General features: G+C 38.6%; 1 protein-coding gene across 3 annotated transcripts in view; it reads right to left on the bottom strand.

Moving 5' to 3' along the window:
- The window catches only part of LOC124298105 (serine/threonine-protein kinase tricornered), a 117,012-nt gene that overhangs the window by 86,439 nt on the left and 10,104 nt on the right, over nucleotides 1-20,469 (bottom strand). The window contains exon 1 of one of the 3 annotated variants that reach the window (XM_046749710.1): nucleotides 5,611-9,253. The exons of 1 other annotated variant lie outside the window; for it this stretch is intronic. In XM_046749710.1, coding sequence (XP_046605666.1) covers nucleotides 5,611-5,989 — 379 coding nt within the window. In that variant the 5' untranslated portion in view covers nucleotides 5,990-9,253. Of the gene's footprint in view, nucleotides 1-5,610; nucleotides 9,254-20,469 lie in introns of those variants that run through there. One more of the 3 variants, XM_046749712.1, reaches the window with a different exon arrangement.

The following is a 20,469-nucleotide window of genomic DNA, read 5'->3' as shown; positions in this document are numbered from 1 at the left end:
CGATTACGATTGTAAAAGCGAGCGCGGTAGCGTTTCTGCATTGCGCAGAGAGCCGTTCGTAAAAACCGGAGGACCATCAAGCCTGCATGGCGGGTATGAATGTAAGTAAGTACGTACGCCCATGCCGAGGAAAGATTAAGAGCGGTCTAAAAGTAGTTTAAAAGCCAAAAATGGCGTCGACCCGACCCCTCGACCTATATAAATCCGCCTGCTTGTCTGCCAACCTACTTGCTCGTATTTACGAGACGCGTGTGGTGGTGCTGTTATCCCGAATGCAGCCGAGATTACACCGGCTTGAATCGAAACTAGACGACGCCGATCGGCGATTACCTAAGCGGGTGATTCGATGAAATAATATCGAGAGTACTTTCGATTTATTGATGAAAAATATATCGACATATGTGTGTTAGGGTGGTTCGGAAGAAAATGATAACGATTTTCCGCCGTGGCATCCACTAAAAAGTTTCTACAGGTCAAAAGAAAGATTCTGTTGAAAGACGAGCGTTCTATGTTACGTGGAAAACCACGCTCGTTGAATTTTTCACGTTTTCTTGTCAACATTTTTTTTTTAATTTCTGAAGCAACACGTTGTAGCAGTTCAATAATTATTTCATTCCTGAGATTTATACCGAACCCGAAGATCACGATTCATAACCTAACGATACATCAACCGGGAATCTTTTTCTCCTAAATTGAAAGTTCACATTAAATTATAACTATTTCATGAGATTGAATCAATAATGAAAAGATCGTCAGATACAATTCTCAAACATTAACTGGAGACTTGATACAACAAGTTTGGGTCTTCTTAGCGATGAAAATTGATAATATGATTGATGTAAGCAGTAAAACAGAAACTTTGATTCACGATTCTGTACAAATTAAAAAAAAAAAATGTACAAAAGTGAAAAATCAACTGAGCGTGATCTTTCACGTAACCTATAATGCTCGTCTTTCGCCGGAACCTTTCTTTCAACCAAAAACAAACTTTTTAGGGGATGCCATCGTGGAAAATCGCGAAATCCTTTTTAATTCTTTTAAATAAAAAGCGAATAGTCCGGACTTAAGAACTAAGAGGAAAGGATAAAGAGAGAATAGAATAGTTTGTTATAGTACATAACAGAACAGAACTAAAAGAAAGAGAGAGAGAAGAAGAGCGAGAATTGTAAAACGTAAAAAGAGTCGAGAAATGGAAGAGAGCTTCCTGCGGTAATCTCTGCAGCTTCTAGATAACTTCTACACCTATACCAGGCATTATTGTGGGTCGAGCGGAGGATGCTAAGAGATAAGAAACTGGTCGTGGTAGTGTAACGATATATGGCAGATACTACAATCCTGGCTGGTGCACCACGTGCAACAAGATAACGGAGTCTTGGTGCGAGCACACAAATGTTAAATACGCCCATGTAACGTGCCAGATTACAAGCAATTTTCCTTACTTCTCAAACGCGGTTCGAAAGTATTTCGCAGTCCTCGGATCGTCGACGTCTCACGTTCGGATACTTTCAAAGTTTGCACCGTTATTCTAACGATGCATTTTTTGAGAAAAAAAGTCGTTATTTACCGAACTTTAGGTAAGATTATCTGAAATTTAGCAAAAACCGTTGATACAGTGTAAACAAAAAAAACTCAGATTTTGTAAATTCAACTTCTTCAGGTATTCTAAAAGTGGAAATTAGTAATTTTTTTTTTACAACGTTTCGATGCGTTAACTTCAACCTCGTGAATTCATCCATCATCACCATTCACTCGCATACCGGAGTATCTGTATATTTACAATTCTTTATCGATAATTCTATTCAAAGTAACCGCCACGAAAAATCACCGATGATCACGAAACCGTTCACGAGAATGAAGTCAACAGCAAACAACCGTAACGATTCATGTTTAGGAATAATCGTTGCTTCGCTCCTCTACGAATATAAAAAATTTAGTAAATCAAGATAACAAGACATCCTCTTATTTAAAAAAATCCAACTCCTTGAAATTCATTCTAAAACAGCGTAATAATAATTTTTTACTTTTTTCCCCGAAATTTCCTCAAGCTAACCTTACAAACATCAGCCTCGTAAATCACGAGCGTTCCAGCTTCTTCTCGACAAAATTTTCCGTAGATACGGAAAAAGTTTCCCGGTTTTCGGAAACGTCGCAATAACGTCGGGGCATGCGAGAAAAAGAGAGACGGGGTAAGGGAGAGGGGGGAGGGGAAAGTTTAAAGGACCGGGACCGGGAGGCGAAGTGTAAAGAAGAGGGAAGCCGAGGGTCTGCGATAAAAGAAGGCGCCAGGTAAGCGTTTCCGAGAACCCTGGAACAACGAACAGCTGATCCCGCAGGAGCGACGGATTCGGATTTCCGCGATACGACGAGAAGAGCCCTTTTCCCGAATAGGTTCGTTCCCGGTTTCGTATCGTGGCCGAGAGTGAGGGAGAAGAAATGGCGAAACGTTGGAAAACACTTGGCCGAGACTCTCTCGTTGTCAGGCGAGTGGGTGGTCCACTCTTACGGTTTCTCAGTCTTCTCTTCCCTCCTTGTTTCTCCGCCGTTTGTTCTTTTCTTCCTCGTCAGCCGTTTGAACGTCTCTTAAGCGGCCGACGGAAAGTATATTATAATATTGGAAGTTGACGACGTTATTATCGTAATAAACGATTCGTGCTGAGGAAAAATCGTTATTTCGCGACGTTGCAATTGCATGAAATTCGGTAGTAACCGGTACAACGATACAGAACGTATTCATATTTTTTGCAATCTTGGTTCTTTAAATATCGTTGTAAAATTAAGAATATAGTCATGCCCCCCCCCCCACGATATTTCGTTACGATAAACGTTACTAACTTCAACCTCGCAAAAAATATCGCGTTTATCGCTAATAATGCACGATTAAACGGTCGACGAAGGAACCAAACGATGCGGTAAAGAGTTTTTTCTCTTGCGTTATACATTACCGCGAAGAAAAAAAAAAAAAAAGAAGAAATTTCCTGAAAATAATTTTTCTTATTGTGCGTAATTGGATACACAAACTATTGAGATAGAAATTTATTAAAAATTTGTAGACAACACATTAAGGAACAAGACAAAAAAGAAAACGTTACCCGGAAACGTGTCTCCGTGTGAGAATTACGTTAAACGGTTCGATCGAACGAAGGAGAAAAAATTTAGAAAAAAAAAAAAAAACGATTCACTGAAAGAATAAAATTACCATCCGGCATTTGTAAAGAACCGGGCTATCTGAGTTGCTACTTCAACATCACCGGGATAAGCTATCTCATGTAATACATGTATAGTAAGTTTGATTGACAGAGAGTCAGATATATGTGTAGAAGAATTTGATATCGTCTCCAGATTTGACCAAACCGATTCTCAAACATTGTCCCTTACGATAGTGAATTAATTTTCTCACAACGATATTATTACACGGAAAGTAAATTCACGTCCTACTTTTTCTCTTTCTTTATTATTCGTTCTTTTCAAATATCAACAACGTGCACACTTACGATGATAAATTTCGCGTAAGAAAATTAAATAAATAAATAAATAAAAAATAAACAATAACTATACAGCTTTAATCGTAGATTAAATCAATGAATATATTTATAACGCACAGTTGTAATAGAATAAATCGGGTATAAAATACCAAATACGTACCCAGAAGTTATTGCGAGATATAAAATATAAACAAGAGCACAAAAAAAAAATAAATAAAAAAAATAAAAACAAAAAATGTTGCATGTACTTGTAATAATAATATTAACAACAATATCGCTGTCGCGAGGGACGTTGTAACACCTGACCACACGTCAAGACTCACGTGATTCCCGCAGAAGCAGCAACGTAGGTACGTACGAATCGCGAAGCGTATTTTCGCGATGAATAATCTTCGGCCCCACCGAAGAACAAACTAACGAATGATACGTCGCTTCGTTCGGTCGGTCGATCGACCTTGGTTATATTAATACACCGGCTATCGTTCACTCGTTGTATACTTTCTTCGGTAATTACTGCGCACACCCGTTAATTTTTTAATTTTTTAATTTTAATTTTTTTTTTTTATGTGTGTGTGTATATTTACGAGAGAGCTCCGCGCCTATTTATACTGTACCTGCATAGATATACGATGTAAAGTTGTGTAGAGTTTAGATATTGAGTATGTATGAATTGTTGGCGACGCGCAGTAATAATTGCTGTGCAAGGAAAATAAAAAATAGTACTTTGAACGAAACGGAAAAGAAGACAGAAACGAAAGCCGACAACGAGTCGTATGCGGGTGTGTAATAAACTTCACTGCAGATTCTTCAAAGTCTCATCGATCAAAGAATTAATCAGATTTGCAAATATTGAGAACGTAACGATGATTATTTAAAGTTGCGATGTCCGTACGCGGCGCAAGAAGATATCACGCAACTTGGTCAAGTAAAATTGTCAAAAGAACGATTGCCAACGAAAAATCTAAATCAGGGTGAAAAGTGGAAAAATTCGTCATTTTGTTAGCTTTAGGATTACTTGAATTTTAGTAAACTGTAAATACGGCAGCAACAAACTCAGATAGTCTAAATTCAACTTGTTCGGGTAATCTAAAAGTGCGAAATGGTGATTTTTTTTTCTCTTCAACGTTTCGATACATTAACGTGACTTACTTCAGCTTTGTAAATCTAAGGTATGTAAAAGTTTGTTTCTACAAGATCTGGGGGAGAAGGAGAGGAAAAATGCAGAGCGAAATGAAAAATAAAGTTAACCAGATATTGTATAAACAAAACGGATCAACTCTTACGCAACTTATAAGACAAGGTGAGGAGGAGGACGGGGAAGGAAGTAAGGAATTACATTGAAAATGTATACCGTCAAATATTCTCGCTTCGCGATAAAACATCCCTTGTGCATTTTTAGGTTCACGTCGTTGTTTTGAACTTTTTCAAAATTTCTCCGAGTCTTGACAATAAATAAACAAAAATCTCCTCAAAAGCAGAGTTTCCCGTTTAGAATATACACATTTTTGCTCAACTTTCGGTAACATAATTCTCACCGATTTCTCCGAGCAAGAGACTTTTTCGCAAAAAATTAGTCCTGCGACGAAATATATACACTAAAAACTGTAGTTAAGACGTGTGTATTTTAAAACGGTAAACTTCACAGGCACTTCGAGAGAGTTTAGCCGTTTTTTGCTATTTCTCACAGTACACCAATAGATTTTCAATACTCGAGAGTAATTATTCCGATAAAATGTAAATTATTATTGTTAGAAACAAACTGATTGAAAAAAATCGTAAGAATCGAAGGAATAATTAATTTCCGAGAGAGCCACCTCACTACGCATACACATGCTTTAGATAAATGATAAATTAGCATTTCGACCGCATTCGATCAAATTTCAAAATATTGCCCACCGTATTGTATCCGTCACCTTTAATTTTTGAAACTTGACTTCGGATTCTCAATCGCAGAATGCTGTGTTGCTGTAAAAGTTGTCTCGGCACAATAACGCGCGACTTTCCAAGCAGATATTTACCTATTTATTAATTTATTTGGAACGAATCGGTCGAGTCGATACTTTGTAAATTTCCAAAGTAAAAAGAGATTAGATATATCGCAGGCAGGCGGGCGTAAGGCGATTTGTACCTGATTTACCGTTGGGCGGTTGTCCGAGGCGACTGAACCACTTGAGAAATCGTCTCGCGGTTGTTGCTGCCGGCGGTCTGCATCCCTCAAGAATCATAACGCCGTTGTTGTTGTTGCCCGTAGGTTTGTCGTTGTCGTTGTGCGAATCGTTGTTCCTGCAGGCGGCGTAAGGCGACATCCAGGCGGTGGTTGTGCTCTGTATGGTTCCACCCTTGACCGTTGTGATGGAGCTGCTGATCTTAGGAGGGTGCAAAACCCAGTCGTCTTCCGACGCGACTGGCATTTGATTTTTTTCCCTATCTTTCCTCGCCCGCAAAGACGACGAAGAAGACGAAGAAGATGAGGAGTTGAAGACGAAACCGCAGAGTAGAAAGGTCATTCAAAATTACCTTTTCCCGAGCCTTGAGATCAACGGTTACCGTACGTAAGAAACACTTGCCGACGTCGATCGTACGATAAATATTTATCTACGTTTTAGTTTATCTTTTCACTCCTTTACGAAACGTACGACACTTTTATTACAATTTAAGTTGTTTATCACTGGTTTTGTCCGTTCTTTACGTTTCTTTTTTCTCCACCAACGACTCTTCTACACACACGTTTATTGCTTACTTTACCTATACGATGAATAGAATCGAAGAGTTCGACTTCGGTTGTATAATGTATTACGTAATGCAATTGAACAAACTATTATTTACACTACCGAACGCGTCCAGCGCGTCTTCTCAATCAATTATTATTATTATACAGCGCGTATCATAGACACCATAAATGTGCGTGTTTATATATTTACCTTTGTTTCTCACTCTTGAAAAACTCACGTTCGCAGCAGCACTCTGCACGATTGTAATGTGTAATAATTATTAATAAAACTCGCAAGTTTTATACGACAAGTCAGTGTATCTCAAACAGTGATCGCGGGAGAAGCGACGTTTCGTGAGTAAAGGCTTGTAAAACTCTGCGACGCGCGTTCAACTACCAACTATAAAAACATCATCTAGGCAACGTATACTAGAGCTGGCTTGTAGTCGTTTAAGAATTTCAATTAACAGCTTCTCTCTCTCTCACTCTCCCCTCGGTCTCGATGTAATATCACACATATAACGTATCAATTATACGTATCGTACGACTTTCGAGCCGCTTATCTATCTATCCATCCATCTCGCAACTCCGAATCAACAACAACAACAAAATGTATCATCGTCATCATAGATTCGCACAATTGTATACAATAATAACACGAAACCACAATCTGACGCAATTTCTTCCTTTCTTTCTTTCTTTCTTTCTTTCTTGCTTTTTTTTTCCTTTCCTTCGTGTTAATATATTCAATTATTTACACATATATATCCGGATTGAAAAATAGGCCGTGCCACGATCACTAAGGCTGTACCTACAGCGGAACTGTGACAAGTCACGTGCGGTGTTTTGCGCCTTCGATATACGCACAATCCACAATGTCGCTAATTATCTCTTATACGTATATTTATACACACGCAAGCCACGGCAAAGAGTCGATGAATGTGCGTATGAATAACTTGTTGCTGTTGGACGACGCAACTTATTCAGTCGGCGCCGGGCTTCGAATCACAAACGTGGATTTTCGTTATTCTTGTTTGCTTGTTGTTTTTTTTTTCTTCAGTTTCTTCGCACCGCTCGATCTATAAGTCTGTAAATTTTTAACTCTCGTTTAAATTAAGTTTACACACTTGATTAATTTTCAAAGTCGACACAGAGTCTTGCATACGCATGTATGTTATTATTATACACACATAGGTGTGTATACATGTGTAAACAAATGTCGCAGATATTATATTTTCGTATTATATCCTTCTATTCGTTTACATATACAATAAAATATATATATATTTATATATATTTAATTTTGGTAGTTTTAAGGTACTTGTTTCGCAGTTTCGTTTTTCTTTCTTGTTCACTCGTCTTCGTGCGTATATTTATAAACGTATAGTATGGTTTAAATTTTTCTCCTCAATCTATATATATATATATATATATCACATTTTCGTATTTCGATACAGGTATAATCATCTTCGTTCGCACGGCTTTTACTCGCTATTCAAGCATCGTAATTATTAAAGAAAATGAAATCGATGAGATCTTCATATTAATCGAACCGAGTTATAAACGACAGATTTCTTTCAACGATCGATTCGCTACGTTTAAGTACAATTATATTATTACCGCTGGAGGTATAATTTTTCCAGTATTTGCTCGTTCCTCGTTCTCCGCCCTTCCTTCGTTTATATCCCGTTTGCTCCAGGGTATAAGATTTATACAATTTCGAAATTGTATAATTATACGCCGATTCTTGCCGCAATGTTGGCAATTATTATTTTTTTTTTTTTTTGTTTTCACATTATAAAATCCTCCGTTGAATCAAGAAAAGGTCGACTGCTGCTGGCAGATTTTCATTTCCTGGACGATATCCCGATCCTCGATTTTCATTGTGCGATAAAACAAACAGCTGGTTTTCTCCCTTTTTAATGTCCTCCCTATCTCACGGAACACGATATGATTTTCCCTCTCCCCTTTTCATTCCTCGGAATCGAATTTTGATCTAGTTCTTGTCGATTTTTTACGATTTTTTTTGTTCTATACTTCTTACGCATTCCGAGACAAAAATTCAACACAACACTTTGACAACAGGATTAAAAACTTGTCTTTCAGTCTCTCCTCAAAGTCTCGAACGCGTGTCGGAGCGAAACTGACTCAACCTATTCGTCCGCAATGTTACTCCGTTTGCGAAATCCTTCACGATCCTTGAATCACAATCGCCGGGTTTCTTCGTTCACAACGTGCAGCACATAACTGTACTTTGGTTCCTCGATATAAATTACCGGAAGCTTCCCGATACCAAATCCTGTATATTTCCGTCGACGCGAAAACTCCCGCACAATATTAAAGGTATCGAAGGTTACCCTCACTCGACAATATCGCAATTCACGTCGCTCAAAGATTGGAACTTGAATACGCGGCAAAAAAGAAGAACGATATAGGAAAAAGTGTGTGGTACACGTATACGTACGCAACTACGTACAAACGGAATAGTAAAACTTCACAATATATATCCGCACAATATTACGATTACAACTAAAACAAAACTGCTATAAACAACCGCACAACTTTGCAGCGATGAAAATTGTATTATAAAAAGAAGACTAATATTTAGTACAACCGGGTACGACGAGTGTTCTCTGATACATCTAAAGCAGTAATAATTCTCACGATATATCAATCACACACCGTAAACAATAATCGTAATAAATTTGACTAATCGCGTGCACATTTCGCTACGACGAGCGCGGAAAGTTTGCGTCGGGGGTGGATTTGAGTGATGGTTGGAAAGGGTGGGGGAAGGGAGGAGGATGAGGAGGAGGAGGAGGAGAGGGAGGGAGAAAAACTTCACGTACGACAGTAAGAAAAACGTGATGAAAAAAGGTAAGCAAAGTTCTTCGCGTCCACGTCGTAGCGTGGCCTGGTGTCAAAGGTGGGGCTTCGACGTTTAAAATCACAACGCGCGATTTAACCCATCGCGATTGTTAAAAATTGTAATTTCTTGCGCAACCGTACGTAAGAGAGCTGCCCGCGAGACGATAATGCCGACCGCTCGCTACCTCGGCCTGCGACAGACTCTCGCTAGGCACTCGAAAGCCGAGCTTCTGCCGCTGCCGCTGCCGCAGCCGCAGCCGCTGCTACAGGTATCCGTGCATGTATTCAGGGATGTGTGTGCGGCGCGACGACGCGACGGTAAAATGTCTTTCCTCGGGCACCGCGCGCGGGAGCGAGAGAGAGAGGGAGAGAGAGAGGGGGGGGGGGAGAGAAACCGCTCCGTCGATGTGCCAGCCTCTCTCACTTCTCCCACCACGCGATGGACGCACGGCGTTCTAACTCTTGCGAACACATTTTTCCATGTAGACCTCGTTGTATTTACCTTTAAGGGTTAGAGCTATCGATGCCCCTCCTCTCTTCGCATACGCGCGTGTGACGATGTGCGTGTGTGTGTATGAGGCATTCCGCCCCGAACCGACCCACGTCCGAACCTAACCATCGGCGATTTTTTATGTACGGGGTACGAAAAAGAAAATCATCTTTTACCGAGTTTTAGATTTTTTGGATCGCGGGATTGATTTTTACCGCTAGCAAAAATACGAAAATCCAATATTCGAGTGGTTAACCCCGGTCGATTGGCTATGAATCCTTTTTTAAGATGCGAAAACTTTTAGAACGGCGGATGGGAGTGGGCGGGCTTTTGGTTCGGAAGCTACAGGCGAAGCGACTAAAAATTTAGAAAAATTGTATTAATAAAATGAATTTAAAAAATACAAATATATATTTTAATCGTTTTGTTCTCACTTTTCGATCACTTTTTACGCCTTCAAATTCTAAACCAAAAGCTTACCCACTTCCATCTTGGTCTCGAAATTATTGTTTTCCGACAAAGGATACATTGAAAAATTGTTACAATCCAATCGATCAGGGTTATTTAATCTAAAATTGAATTTTTGGATTTTCGGGAGCAGTAAAAATCCAACCCCCAGTCAAAAAATTCTAATACTCCGTGAAAGATGATTTTTTTGTACACTCTACACGATACTTAAAAATAAATAAAATCGCCGGTGGTGAGTAAATAAACAAATGAGAACAAAAAACAAAAATGAAATTGAAGAAAAGGGATTAAAATTTTTAATAACCGCGGGACATTTCGTGCGATAGTTTTCAAAAACTCGCAATAACGTGGCAATTTTCTTTTTTTGTTCCTTACGCATGCAATAGATGTATGTACGTGTAGGTTATATTACCGAAATGTTTTCACCTGCGGTTGAGTTGTTTTTTACATGTATATTCAATGCAACCCGTGATAAAATTCTTCGACAACCTTCTAATCGCAAAACAAAAATGGCTGAAACGAAACTAATCACTCTCTACCTACGTTGAATAAAAATTTTTACCCACGCATCAGGATTATCGTTGATCAAGAAATTATTGAACTTATTTCCTGAGATTAATTTGCGTCCGTTCCTTATAAAAATACCAAAAAAAAAAAAACAAAATAAAAAATTCTTGTAGCGTCTAAGCCCTCTAGCAATTGGATTTAGTAATCGTGAAATTCTCAACTCCTGCCGTCAATTTATAATTTTGCAAAATAAAAGGTTAAATAATTGGGTCTAAGCGTGTCAATAACTGGTAGACTTGCCTTTTATCAGGGATGTTTGATAGCGGACCGCCACCTTCTGTATAATACCTGCATACGTATGTATAGGTATACGTACATCCGTACATGCTTTTCTCCATACCACACGTGTACGGTACATACATAGTTATATCTATACCATACTATATATATATATATACACACACTAGACACGGTATAAACACTCGTCGAGCCGTGGAACTCGCCTGCCCGAAACAACTCTACACGATGAAGTAGGTATGCCGACACCCAACTTGTTTACGGTTTTTACAACCAATTTAGTACATGGTGCCTAAGTAACTCCAAGGTTTTTTCAATCCCGTCCAGCCACGTTATAAGCGTAAATACCTGTGTAGATAGATACATTTGACACCGTCTTCACTGCTTCAATTATGCGCATAAGAAAAAGCATACGCATATGTTAGGGTGGTTCTTTTTTAATTATCTTCTTTTTTTTCCCCTCCTTACGTACCCTTAGAAAAGTTTGTTTTTAGCCGCAAACGCAGCCACGTGAAACCGGAACTCGGTGGCAAAATTCTAGAGAGTAACTCGTACGGTTTTGAATTCTTCAAGTAATCTAACCCAAATATCTTGGAAAACTATACAAGTTGAAAAGCTATATTTGGAATAATATAATAATTTCCGAGATATTTCGGTTAGAGTGTTTGAAAAATACAAACCGGATGGGTTACGTTTTAAAATTTTGCTACAGAGTTTCGCTTTCGCGAAGCTTCGTATCAGGCTAAAAACTAATTTTTCGAAGGATACGTAAGAAGAGGAAAAAAAAAAAAGAAGTTACAAACAAACAAAAAACACCCTAATATATGTGTATAAATATATATTGACATTGCCAAAAAACATGCAACAGCATTTCGATTCGCGGAATTAAAATAAAAGCGCGAAATAAATTCGCGTACGTTGTGTGTATATATATATATATGTGTGTGTATATTCAGTTTCACGTGTAACATAAATCGTACGAAATTCATGCAAAAAAAATCTCGGAACGCTCCTCAATTTCAAACTTGCCAAAGTAACACACACCTTTGATATTTGTCATACCGCACAATAATGAGCGTCGGGAAACTGGAGATCCTTCCCAGCTTCGCACAATAGTATAACACACATCGCACCTTTCGGATATATTCTTATTTTGAATTTTGTTTATCTCCCGTTGTTCGCGACAATCAAGGTTGCCGGCAACAAAACCGGACTCCGTCTGGTTAATTGAATCGCATTAAGCTATAAAGGTATTTCAATCTGTAACGCGGACTCGTTCCAACAACTTTCGCACAGATCTATCGGTGGTCTAATTTTATGTACCTATATTCTGTGTCACGGGAATTACAGCAGTAGCCGTTCGATTTATCCTTTTCTATATCGTACAAAAGCGTTTTCAACTATTTAATTTCGTACCGTGTCAAACCGTCCCGATAACTTTTCTTTACTATGATTTAATTATTATTTACGAACATGGTCCGTCAAAGCTATCATCGTTATTTTAAACTGACAAATTGTATAGAAACTATTTGCTGTGTAATTTTCCTCGTACAATTCCACGTTTATATTATCAAACAATCAAATATACAAACTTTGAATGGTGAATAAATTGTTAACAAAGCAGAGTTTTGTAAATCCTATTTATGTATAAGTCGATATGCAGATTATCGATGCACAGTGCGTAAGAAATCCTGTACGTAATAGCGTGGAAAAAAAAACGGATTTTTGCCGCAGACTCGAACGAATACGCAGATAATTTGCGCAACTGGTTTCGCAAAGAAATAACGAACATCTCGATACGCGCATGTACATTATATATATCGAATACGTACGAAGCAAAAAATCGATAGCGTGAAAATCGCCTTTGAAAAGATATTCCGCGATGCACCGCTGCAGCAAATTTTTTCTACTGTCGCAGAAGCATCGGTGAACATAACGTGTATAATTGCACACAAAGATCTCGTACCGACCGCAGAAGCGGCACAAGCTGATAACCGTATAATATTATACGAATCACGGACAATAAGTTAATCATTGATATGTACGACGACATGCCAACAGCGACGAGAAGCGGAGGGCATCAAACTGCAGGCACGTTGCATTCCTCTCCTGGAAACTCTCTCGACACGTGTGAAACGCAGTCGCCAATTATTACACGCGTGCATGCAACGACACGCGTGTGCGAAATTCGCGATTCGGGATAAGTTATAATACGTCAGGCGTATCATGTATGCGATACATTGTGCGAAAACGTCTCAGAGGACATTATAGAATTAGTTACGCATATTCAACGATGAAAAATTTAATGTAGACAAATTCGTCCAGTATTATCGGCACGTATGTACGTAGATACGTAATATTCATGATAACGACTTGACCTTTCAGCCAACTTGTTTACGGTCCGAAACAAAATTCGAGTTCGATTCTACGCGAGTTATGTGAAAATTACTCCCAACCTCGATCACGTATCGAACTCGAATTTTACTTTTTATCGAAAACAAGTTAGCCGAAAGTTCAAGTCATTATCATGATTATCACTTCGCGATGTTTATTAATGGTTCTCAGTGGCTCGCTATTTTTATTGGAATCAAAACAGGAACGAGTTTCCTTTCTGAGCAAATTTTATGTGCCAATGACTATAGTTATTAGTAGCGAAGCAAGTGACTCGCGGAGAAACAAACGACACGTTGATCATAGACGCGTGAAAATTTTCATAGAAAGAAACCTTATTTCAAGTTTTGATTCCAAAAGAACAGCGAGCCACTGGGAACCAATTAATGATCGTCACCGTCGTCACTCTACATACATAATATATTATCGATGGGGTTCGTGTCTGTAACAACGATGCAAATTTTGTAAAAATGTTGTACAGTCCGCCAGCATTTAGGCAATTTGAGATTACATCGATACCGATCGACGTACGTTACTTTTCGTCGACAATTTACCACAGAATTGCATAAACGCGGGCGTATTTATCGCGCTTGTACCTAAAATAAGTTGAATTACCCCCGAGGATAAACAATTTCCGGGAGTAGCCCGCATTATCGTTCAGCATACAAAAAACGGATGTTTTGTATACTTACGTTTCACCAACGAAGCTACGGACGTACATCTTTATCATCTCGTACGTACCTTACCGTGGTGTAAAATTATCGCGTTTGCGATGTACATACATATTATAACGCGTATGTCGTGATATACATATAATATATAACACAGGGAGAGACGTTGATAACGTAAGGAAAAATATCAGATATTTACAATTCTCCGTAACTTGTGTGCGTGCATATAACTCACAATGTACAGCATACCGTGTATCGCACGGAGCCCATGACAACACCTGTTGTCTTAGTAACAACTGTCCGATGGTGTGTGTAAAGTTGACGTCCGGTTTTTGAGCCGATTGCGAGCTACTTAAGATAGATACGGCGGTGAATATGATACCGACACTGTATGTACCTAAACCGCATCCGCTACCAGCCAAAGCCGCTGTCTTGATCGCAACTATCGTGCAGCGTAAATAATATGCGCTGTTACATACATCATGAGGATTATACAATAGCAAATCCCGAGATCGTTCCAGTCTAAATCCCTCTCGAAGTACAAGTACCGAGACTGATAATTGTAAGTTGTAAACGGAAGAGAAAAATGGAAGAAGAAACGTTAAACTTGACGACTGGATTGAAGTGGAGGACAAAGCTGTGATCTATTTGTCCGGAGTCTTGGGGGTTGAATATTTTCATGCAACATGTGCAGAGTACAAGATAATACGATTATAAGTGTGCGAAGTGTACAAAAGTTTCGAGCATCACAGACGCGTTGAATGCGAAGTTTCCGAAAACGGGGTAAAGAAGCGTTGCGACCACCAAAGTGAAGATGCAGACTTCTCGTGCGGAAAGAGAAGCCGGGTGAATCGCGCACTTGGGAACTCAAAAGCCGATGCAGGTGACAGGATGTCGCCTCGGTAAACATGATACATGCACACATGTACGCATTGCTATGCGCATGCGTGCAGCGGCAAAGCCATGTGCTCATATTCACTTCCCCAAACCTGATTTTCTTCATTTCATATTCATTTTTTGTATATTTAGAGAACTTTTTAACATATTTCTTTGTTGTTTTTTGCTATTTCTGATAGTATATTAATGGGTTTTCAATACTCCGGAGCAACTATTGCGATATAATGTAAATTATCATTGTCAGAAACAAATTGATTGACAATAATTCTGAAAATTGAAGGAATAATGCATTTCCGAGAAAGTTACCTACTCTACACGTTTTACATAAATCATAAGTTTTTGGGGTCGTTGATTACGAGCCTGAAATCGGATTTAAAAAATTCAAGACGACGGATCCAGTATGGCGGACGAAAAGTTCAAATTCGATAGAATCCGGAGAAAAAACTGTGTCCACGAGTTTTTGGGGTCACCAATTACGATTTTGAAATCGGATTGTGAAAATTCAGTGTGGCGAATCCAATCAGCGACCCCAAAAACCCCTGAATAGTGTTTTTTTTTTTAAACAAATTTGATTAAATTCAACTTTTCGTCCGCCATACTGGATCCGTTATCTCGAATTTTTTTAAATCTAATTTCGGATTCGTAATTAGCGAGCCCAAAAAGCACAAAATACTATCTCGTTATAAAAGTTGACTCGGCACAATAATGTGTGACTCAAAGGGTTAAATACCACCTGCACCTGAATTAGCACCGTGACATATACGTATATAAATAATTGGCGGTTCGCGTGATTCTGCACGAATATACATACTATACTTACATACCATATATATATATTCAATACCACGACCGGCCAAAGCTTTAATATAAATGTGTGACCGCTTCTTTTCATCGCTCATATTACAGCGGTTGACTTCTTGACCTAAAAACTAAGCCGCACTGCTATATTTATAGGTATATTTATATAAATATAGGTGTATATATATATATATATACACATATATACACACGCACACACACACACACACAAAAAACTATTATATTCATGCATTCGCGTCACTAAATTACGGCCATTGTTATGCCACAAATTATATCGATGTACGTCCACAGAAATAATTAATATTTGAATTGAACCCAGCGTCGACGGTGTAAAATAATAACGTACGATGATAACACACGAATTGTTGTTATGTGCGCGAAACAAAGTAAGGAAAGAAATTAAAAAAAAAAAAAAAAAAATCTACCAATAACAAAACAATTCTAGGACTAACGAATGTATGTGTACGGACATGTTCAAAGGATCGATAATGACGCACGGGATACGTGCTTTATAGGTCGTACATCCTGCACCGATTCTGGAATTGATTGAAACTACGCCGAGGGTTGGGTTCAAACTTGACCTAGAAATAACCCCTGCAGTGTACATATAGGCATACAAGGTTTGATATATTACGGCCTAATTCTAGGACGAGGTGTTCGCAGTACCGACGTATTATGTCCCCGTTGTTAGAAAAAGGGGGGCGAACCTGGCACGGCGTCAAGTCGCAATCCGTCTCACACGTAGCTGAAATACTGCAGTACTTTTCTGTATTTCATACTTATAACAAGACACCCTCCGTACTGCAGACTTACTTGTAACAATGCCTCGAGGTTTGATTGAAACGAGTAAAAAGAGAAAAAGAGAAAAAGAGAAAAAGAGCACAAGGCTGAAGTTGGTAACGTTAACGCAACGAAACAGCCTGGAATAAATCGTTGTAAGATTTTAGAACTACTTTCACTGAGTTGGATTTTAAAAATATGTATCAATAATAATAAAAAAATATAATAAAGAAACATTCCTCTGTTATGATTTACTAGCTGAATTTTAGTCGCAAACTGATCGAAAGTTTTTTCTCGTCAATAAATATTTTCCATTTTACAAACAAATTGAGGCGAAAATTTTTATTGTTTTCGAGAAGCCGTCGTTTTGTTGAAAATTAATATTTTGCTTATTCCTTCGATTAAACACCGGATAATACCTTGTATTAACTAAATCTTTTCTGTCTTTTTTTCATTTCAGACGATCCGGTCCAGAGATATCTCGCTCACCGCAAAACGCCTTTAAAAATCATTATTTTTACAGATAACAAACATCGGAACGATGTTCAATGTTACCCTAATCTGTATGTAAGTTTTTATATTAACAAACTGATTCATCTCTTGATGAAAAATCCTTGTAAAATTGCTTTTTTCGGCCTCCTGCGACTTGGTATAACCCCTTAAAGTAACGTTACCATTAACTTCGACCTCGTAAATGAACGATGCACTGCATCGTGCCCGAACTTGCGCAGTTTCTTTCCACACCCTTATCACTCAACGACGTCGTATTACAGGTACGGTAAGATTCGGTCCTTAGGAAGACTAACCAACGACAGGTTATTTACAGTTTTTACAGGTACCAGAAATTATTTCAAGCGTTCATTAAAGCAGCGTAAAATTATCTTACACGTGGTATAACTTCTTTATACGCGATGAAAATTGACTTCTTTAATCTCGAACGCATTATCCGAATGGCCAATTAATCCTTACGTTCGTTCGAAGCGAGTTGCGTACGTACAATGTACATTGAAATTCGAGTTCTTAGCAATTTTTACATAATCGAAAAAGTCTCACGGTCATAATTGTAACGTGGAGACGGTGCGAGAAATAGACCGTTGTAATCATGGCGAAATTATCGCAAAGACCCGTTGCACTGTTCCGCTTGTCAGAATGGAGAAGCAACGAACGTGATACCAACGCACAAGTCGTAGAAAAACAAAACGTGACGCGTGCAAGTAAAAATCGCGCTGGTATATTCCGAGGGATTGAAACTGGTTACAGAGAAAGTCACGGTTCCGTACAGAATGCATACGATCAACAAAAGATCCCGTGGTTGTGAACGGTGACCTCAAACCGCGAGTCTATAAGGCTCAACTTAACCCAGCCTAGCAGAGGTCAGTGTGATCAAAGTGAAGGCTGGTCCGTTCGCCTTTCAGGACAGAATAACTCAGAGAGTGGTAGAGATAATGAGAGGAAAAAAAAATAGAAAGTCGAGTTTTTATCTTCGTTTAACGAAAGTTGTCTTCGGGCTGGTTTTCGCACACGTGCGTTACTCGAGGCCTAAGTCGAGTCCTCGAGTTGATCACGAGAGGCGTGGGTGGATGGATAGTCGGTAAGAACGTGAGACGTTAGACTTATGTTTTTTAACCCCCTCCCCCCGTACGATTGGCGAGAGATGAGAAGAGTGAGGAAAAATTTAGTTTCATAATTGTAACAGGGTTGACAAGTGCTCTCTCCGCGCGTCGTTAAACGATGAAGATAATTCTGAAGCTACTTACGTAGTACGGCAATGGTTCAAAAAATTTTGTATACGTATGTGTATGTACGCAAGCATTCGACCCGACGTAATATCCGTTGGTAGAATTCCACGCGATAAAAATGTCTTCGCTAATTTTATGTTCCCCAGGTAGGCGAGTTTCGCGTTCGTCTCGTCTTAACCTACCGCCGCATGTGCAGTAATCGATCAACACGGTTTTACTTTGTGTTATAGGAACGACTGGCACGGTTGGACTAGTTCCTAACTCCAATAAGAAGGATAAAGTCACGCGATGGATAGATTAGAGAAACGGAAGAGATTAAAACTGCAGTGCAAAAAAAATTCAAGACAAATTCGAGCGAATGAGTAGCTGTACAGTTAACGAAGAAACGCAAAGTGGTTTGATGGACGGACGGATGGATGGATGGATGGATTTCTATCGGATGAACACAAAGTAAATGCAACGTCGGGACGAGCTGGACGGTCGGCAATTAACATTGCCGAGACATCGTGTCATCTACTCCTTCAGATGCCGCTTATAGACTCAATTAGCATTAGCCACGCAATGGATGCACAGACCATAATGGTGCGGTACGAATTTCACGTACTCGGCATCGCGGGAGGATCATCGAACCGCCGCAACACCATCGTTCATGGCGCCAATGTCGCGTAACGTGGTGCATGAGCTTTGAGCTTACGAGCTTTGGTTCACTAATTGACGTCGTCTTGCTAGAGAGATTTCAATTTTGTCAAACGACATTCCGCGTTATAGATCTTGATATAATTCATGGGTTTGTACAAGAAAAGAAAAGATCATCGTTTTGTATCGAGTGTGATTATGAAAATGCAGCAAAAGACATTGTGCTTGAATAAATTTGATAAACAATATCAATCCGGTGATGTAAAATCCCACGGAATTTTCCGCAGTCGCGTGAAACAGACTCGATTTTGGAGCTGTTTAAATCCCGTAGGAGTGCAGGAATTGCTCTACTGCAATAACATGATAAGTAAATTTTTTGGTAGGTATCGCGTAAATGATAAAGGGGATGTCTGAGATGTTTTGGAAGCCGTTATCCTGCTCTACCGCATATATTTATATACTCGATACTTATCCTCTAGTACACTTATGTGTGTAGGACAAACATAGGTGTATAATATGTATAAACTATCTAAACCACACGAGTAAACACAAATATATGTATATATATATGCACTGTATGCAACCCGAGTTACGCGATTTCTCTGTTATAAAGTATAGAAAGAGTATCGTTTTTTAATATACGTTCGTCTTTTACCGTAAAAGTTATTATATCTCTCATAGATGTGCCATTAACACGTGTCTAACATGTATAATAGCATACTAATTTCAAAAGAAGATACTTCAAACACCCTTTACTTTATAAATAATTGGTGGTTACGATTGCAAAATCGAATTTGACGTACATTTTGGGAACGACGTTTTTGATATTACACACACACGCACGCATAATATTGCTTTGGGTGAATCATCGATTCAGCGATGAAATTCATTGGAGTATAATTTTGATGTCTTCAAGCTGTGTAAACTCGTTCCCAAGAATTTTACTGACAATTTTACTCTTTGGGATCATCATCATTATTATTATTATTATTATTATTATTATTATTATTATTATTATTATTATTATTATTATTATATTTATACAGATAACGAATTCCGTACAGATAGCTCAACTGCGAAAGTATTTGTAACTAGAATATATGTATCTTACATACTTTGCCTTAAAAAGAAAATTCCTCGACATTGTAAGGCTATACGTTACAAAAATTTCCCCAACATTACTCGAAGAGTTTCACTGAGCGAGTATAAGATATATAAATTTCTCTGCGAAACTTTGACGAGAGACCTGAGCACGTACATATTTCAAAATTCTCTACAACGCTACGGTATAAAGTAAAACTTGCGAAGCTTGAAATATTTGCTTATGCTCTCACCGTTCAAATATTAACAATAGTAATTATTTGCTGCAAAATTGATTACAATGGTCATCTAACAAAGGAAAATTTTGAAAAGGTTTATAAATAGACGAAAATAACGATGGAAAGTGTTTACACTGAGTTTCTAAGCGCGCTGTTACACAGAAAATGAATAATCGCCGATGAGAAACCGGCGGTGTTTAAAAATCTAAACTCTGAAACGTTACACGGTTACGTTAGGCGTATCTTAAAAACGATAGCCTAATTTCGTTTAAAATTTACGCATGCCGACAACGCACGATTCATTCATATTATAATTAAACAGTATATTTTCAAAGCGATAAATCACGTTCGTTATCCGCACGACGATATTCCAAGGCTATCAACACCGTTTACAT

Source organism: Neodiprion virginianus, chromosome 2 (assembly GCF_021901495.1).
Source record: "Neodiprion virginianus isolate iyNeoVirg1 chromosome 2, iyNeoVirg1.1, whole genome shotgun sequence".
NCBI lineage: Eukaryota > Metazoa > Arthropoda > Insecta > Hymenoptera > Diprionidae > Neodiprion > Neodiprion virginianus.
Note: the sequence above shows the minus strand (reverse complement) of the source record. Positions and strands in the feature narration are given on the sequence as shown.